At 51.8% G+C, this 5,734-nt stretch overlaps 1 protein-coding gene across 1 annotated transcript in view; it reads left to right on the forward strand.

Annotated features, from left to right (window-relative positions):
• The first annotated feature begins 2,882 nt into the window (after nt 1-2,882).
• Nucleotides 2,883-5,734, forward strand: part of PRIM1 (primase, DNA, polypeptide 1 (49kDa)) — a 15,535-nt gene continuing 12,683 nt past the window's right edge. Inside the window, exons 1-2 of the mRNA XM_004692432.2 lie at nt 2,883-2,985; nt 3,342-3,499. Coding sequence (XP_004692489.1) covers nt 2,883-2,985; nt 3,342-3,499 — 261 coding nt within the window. The remainder of the gene's footprint in view (nt 2,986-3,341; nt 3,500-5,734) is intronic.

Here is a 5,734-nt window from a genome sequence, read left to right on the forward strand (position 1 = left end):
CAGCACGTAGAGAGTGAACTATGGAACTTCACTCCCTCAAATTTAATAGCATTGTATTATTAACGGGCCTCCCTGGTGGCCTAGGGCTTAAATCTCAGCACTATCACCACAGTGGCCTAAGCTCAATCCCCGGCCAGGGAGGGACCCACAAGGCGCAGCAGACCTCACCTGTCTCCTCGCTGCTCCCCTCAGCAGTGGATTTCTGTCAATCCTTCTATTCTGCTCCCCACTCTGTCTGACTGTCTCCCCACCCCCACACCTCTGGCCTGTACTCAACTCTTCTACACAAAAACAAATAAATAAATCTTTTAAAAATATATTAAGAATAGGGCTCTCCCTGGTGGCTCAACGGTTAAGGCACTGCATTAACGGTTAAGACACTGCATTATGAAGCTCTTTGAAGCCACTGCAGCACGAGTTTGATCCCTAGCAAGGGAGGTGACCCACAGGGCGCAGCAGACCTCTCCTGACCCGCCCGCTGCTCCCCTCAGCAGTGCACTTCATCAATCTGCCTGTTCTGCTCCCCACTCTGTCTCTGGTGAATCCCCTCACTCACCACACCTATGGCCTGTACCCCAGCTCTGTATGCACAAAGGAGAGAGGATTCACCAGAGACGAGTGGGGAGCAGAACAGGACAACTGACGAATTACACTGCTGAGGGGAGCAGCGGGCAGGTCAGGAGAGGTCTGTTGCTCTATGTGGGTCACCTCCGGGGCGGGGATAGAACTCCTGCTGAAGTGGCTTTAGCTTCTTAGTGCGGTGCTTTAACTTGCTGCGCCACCAGGGAGGACCTGAAAGTTGTTAAATTTTATTAGCTAAAAACAGGTCAGTCAAAAATGGTGGGGAGAGGGCCCTCCCTGGTGGCTCGGCGGGTTAAAGCACAGCACTGAGAATCTAAAGCCACTTCCGCATGAGTTCGATTCCCGCCTGCCCCGGAGGTGACCACATGGCGCGGCAGACCTCTCCTGACCCGCCCGCTGCTCCCCTCAGCAGTGTACTTTGTGCATCTGCCTGTTCTGCTCCCCATTCTGTCTTTGGTGAAGCCTCTCACCGCCCCTGAGCCTCTGGCCTGTACCCCAGTTCTGTATGCACAAATAAATAAATCTTTAAAAAAAAAATGGTGGGGAGAGTGCACTGGACTACGGCAATGGCACATGGATAAGTGGTGATGGGAAGCCCATGGGGATTGCAGGTGAGATGAAAAAAGGCACAAAATGATGTAAAAATAAACTATTATATTATTTTAATGATGTAAAAACAAACTATTAGAATCATTTTTTAAAAGAAGTATATTATTTAAAAAAAAAAACAGGGCAAAGAAATGTGGACTTGACTGAAATTTACTGGCTGGTCATAGGGCACCTCATACCTGAAGGCGAAGAGACTTTTCTTCAAATACCTGGAGCTTTTCATTCCCACGGGTACACCCCATCTCTAGGTAAGCAAGCCCTAGCAAGCCCTCTCCTCTGTCTGCTCCAGCTCCCGCCAACCTGAAGGCTCAGCCAGGTTATGTGCTTCTACTTGCTCAGGCTGAGTCAGATTTTAAAAAGTCTTCTCTTGCTTTTGTACATAGGGTCTGAGGCCATTTTAACCATTTAGGCTGTTTCCAGAATTATAAACGTTGAACTAGAGGGGAAGTTCAAGAGATCAGTGTCCAGGCCTGCATAGAGTTTGGGGAAAGAGACCTAGAGCTGAAAGTTACTGAAAGAGAGTGACAGTAGACGTAAGAAACAGATGCATAGAGGATGCTAAATAGTCAGCTTGGAGGAGAAAGTGGTTTTTGCTCCTCCAAAGGCAAAAATCACAAGGGAAAACTAGCGGAATGGCAATACTGCCTCCCAGCGGCAACTGGGAGAAAGGCCTCTATCCCGGAGCACCGTCGCAGTATAGCCGTGAGCGACTGTGCCAGGGCTGGGCAGCCTTACCCATTTCTTTTAGGCCTCACAACAATCCCCTGTAGAGCCACCATAGTATGCAGCCTACGGATTAAATGCACAGGGCCCCCTTGGTGGCACAAGGGGTTGGTTGAGTTCTCAGCACCACGAAGCTGTCCGCAGAGTTCGATCCCCAGCCAGGGAGGATCCCCAGGGCACAGCAGACCTCTTCTGTCTCCCGCTGCTCCACTCAGCAGTGGGTTTCATCCATCTGCCTGTTCAGCTCCCCACTCTGTCTCCGGTGAAGCCTCTCCCCGCCCTGCACCTCTGGCCTGTGCCCCAGTATAAATAAATAAATCTTAAAAAGAAAGAAAGAAAGTTCTTTCGGAACTGATAGATTTAAAGTAACACCAAACAGAGCAACCAGATATGTGGCCTAACCCATCACAGAGGAGCCCCACTTCTAGTGAGCCCCCCTTCAGGTGCTCGGAGCCAACAGTCTCCACTGGGCCCCCCCAAAGTCAGCCTGCATCTTGGGGTTCATTTGGGCGTCTGCCCAAATGCCTCCTTGCCAGAGCGAGCTCTGAAAGAGTAAGTAGCCTTTGCTTTGCTCGTTTGGTTGCTGTTCTTTTTCCTCCACGTGCTGGACCGGTGATCTGTGAAGAACGTATTCCCCAGCCCCTTTTAAAACGTCAGTTTACATTGTTTCAAGGTGCTATTTCTAAAATTTTCGCCAAGCTGCGCAAACTCCGTCCTTCCTCGCCTTACATTTTTCACCTGAATCAACACTCTCAAGAACTCGCTTTGGCGCAGCTCCTCGCCCTAGCGTGGGCCGGCTCCCCCGCAGGGACAGGTGGCAGAGGCGGAGGCCTCGGCTCCAGGCCACCCCCCGGCGGGAACTACAACTCCCGGCTGCCCCTGCGGCCCGCGGGCCAGGCGGTGACGCGCCGGGCTACGCCTGCGCGGCGTTTCCCGCCAGTTTTCGTTGTTGTCGCGCTCCGCGCTCCATGGCGCAGTTCGATCCTGCCGAGCTGCCCGAGCTGCTTAAGCTTTATTACCGGAGGCTCTTTCCCTACGCCCAGTACTACCGCTGGCTCAACTACGGAGGAGGTGACGGGGGCGGGGCGGGCTGGGGCAGGGGTGGCGGAGGGTGCGCGCCGCCGCCTCGCGGGCGTGAGAGGCCGAGAGGGTGCCCGGGCCCGCTGCGGCTGGTCGCCGCTCCCCGCCGCTGGCTGCCCAGACTCAGTCGGCGCCGCTTCCCTGGCCGCGGGGTCCGGGCGCGCGCAGACTCGGGGCCCGCCAGGTGTGCCCGGGGGCGGCTTGGCAGACGCCTGCGGGCCAGGTCTCGCGCGGCGCCTGCGCCGAGGGGGCAGCACCGCCGGCGCCTCAGGCCCGCGTCGGTGGGCACCGTCAGGATGCCCTGGGCGGCGGGCACTGCCGACTGCCAACGCCCCTGTGTCTCGCAGTGATAAAGAACTACTTCCAGCACCGGGAGTTCTCATTCACCTTGAAAGATGATATTTACATTCGCTACCAGTCCTTCAGCAACCAGGGGGAGCTGGAGAAGGAGATGCAGAAAATGAACCCGTACAAGATTGACATCGGCGCCGTGTATTCCCACAGAGTAAGAAGTTGGGGGTTCCGGTGTGGCGGGTGTTCAGTCGAGGATGGGTCGGTGCCCCCGGCACTTGGAGATAAAATTTCTCCTTTGTTCTAGTCGAAGAGCCACTCTTTAACTGTTTATACGAGTGTAACACACGGCCGTGGTTTTTGTTCTCACGTTCTCACTGGGCCAAAAGGAAATTGAGTGTGTGGCTGAAGACTAAATGCCAAGGTGGCTGGTGTGAGGGGCGGAATTAAGGCGCCCTGTAGCCCTTCCGAAGGGCTGGGGCCGCCCTGGTCTCTGGCTCCGGGCAGCCCAGTGACCAGTGACTGTATGATCTCCCCTAGAATGCAGCCAGCGCTCCCACCAGCCCAGCCCAGCCCATTGCCCTGAAATCCCCCCGGCAGTTTGCTCCTGTAGTTTGCTCCTGTAGCGTCCAGTTTGTCGGCACAACAGCCAGACTGGTGCTTGTAGGACATGGCACATTCTGTTATTCCTGTTTCTGTTTCCCAGCGACTCCCCATTTTATTCGGACTAAGCACCCCACCTCCCTCACGCACATCACTCCCGCCACACCTTGCCCACGCAGTTTCTACACTTCTATGGGGAGTTTCCTGAGAGATCTTCGTTTCTGCTATTACAGTTTAATTCCCAAGAACTTTTTTAGGGCGGCCTATGCTTTATCCACTAATATGTCTTATCTCTCTGAGGACAGCAATGGTAGTGTTTAAGTTTTCTTCTGTTGCAATTTGTTTTCTCGAAGTTACCCATTTTACTGTCTTTTTACCTCTCCGAGTCTTTATTCTTTGTCTAAAATCTTGCTTGTTGCTTGTAAGAATATACTAGAAGCTGGTCAGGAACTGCATCCAGCTGAGATCTCTGGACTAAAGGGTGGGTCAGCTTTTTGAAGACAGCTCTGATGTCAGTTTCTCTAGCTCTTTGCAAGAATGAGAACGCCACTGACAGATCTGTGGAGCAGGCCCTGTCCTGGAGCCTGTAATGATGCCTGACTCTCCAGATCACATTCCTGAGAGAAGGCGCCTGTCGGGGGTAGCAGTGTCGGGCACAGAAGTAAGGCGAGAACCGGCCTCGACATTGCACTTGTAACTGTCTAATCCCCAGCATCGGCACAACTTCCGTCACCCATGCTGTCGCCCCTCCCCGTGCAGACCCAGTACCCTCTGTTCTGTGCACTCCATGTGATAGTTCAAATCGCTTTGCCAGAGTTGAATGAGTCACCTAATTGTGCAAAGTATAGGAAAGTGGGTAACTTTCATAGACAGATTTTAAACCAACTCTCCCATTTTTAATCTCAGCTTTACCACCACATATGCTTCCAGCGGTAACCCACTGTCACCTATTCCTGAGCTTTTGGGCGGTTTTTACAAATATTCATTTACGCATATAGAACTGGGGTACAGGCCAGAGGGGCGGGGCTGGGGGGACGTGAAAGGATTCCCCAGAGACAGTGGGGAGCAGAACAGGCAGATCAACAGAGTCCACTGCTGAGGGGGCAGCGGGAGACAGGAGAGCTCTGCGGCGCCCTGGGGGTCAGCTCTGGCCAGGGATTGAACTCACAGTGAAGCACTGCAGCTAGCTTCACGGTGCTGTGCTTTAACCTATTGCAAAAGGAGGGCCCACCTTTTGGCAATTCTAAGGTATAAATTGGGTTGCTCCTTATCTTTCTTTACCAAGATTGTCGGAGTCAGCTTTTGTACGTCTCCTTGTGAAAATCGTGGTGATGTTGTCTCTTCTCTGGTTCTTTTCTTAAAAGACTTACCTGGCCTTGGATGGAACAAAGTTCGTATCTGCAGGCAGCCCGTGCTCTGTTACCTGGTAGAGCATGGCTTCAGGGAAGGTGAAATATTTGGGGAGGTCTTTTTGGATTATTAAAAAATTTTAAATACATTTCCTCTGCTTACATGGACAGTAACAATAAAAGTTTAAAACACCCTGCGATAGGATGTTAATTTTTTTTATATATGTGTGTAGCCTAAAAATAATTATGATTTCTGTTGATCAAATATTATACAATGTTGTGTGTCAGTGATATCTCAAGAGAACTGGAAAAATGCATGGCAGTATGTTTTTATCAATCCCTGTCTGAAGTAAATAAAAGTTACATTCATCAATTCTGAATATGTAGGATCTAAATTAATGAGCTTTAACTGGCAGTATATGGTTCTCCTGCTTTTCTGTGATCCCTTTTCCATGTAGGTAGGAAATAAGCATATTGACACCGTGGCAGCTCTTGTA

The sequence above is a fragment of the Condylura cristata genome, unplaced genomic scaffold (genome assembly GCF_000260355.1).
Source record: "Condylura cristata isolate star-nosed mole 26May11 unplaced genomic scaffold, ConCri1.0 scaffold00034, whole genome shotgun sequence".
NCBI lineage: Eukaryota > Metazoa > Chordata > Mammalia > Eulipotyphla > Talpidae > Condylura > Condylura cristata.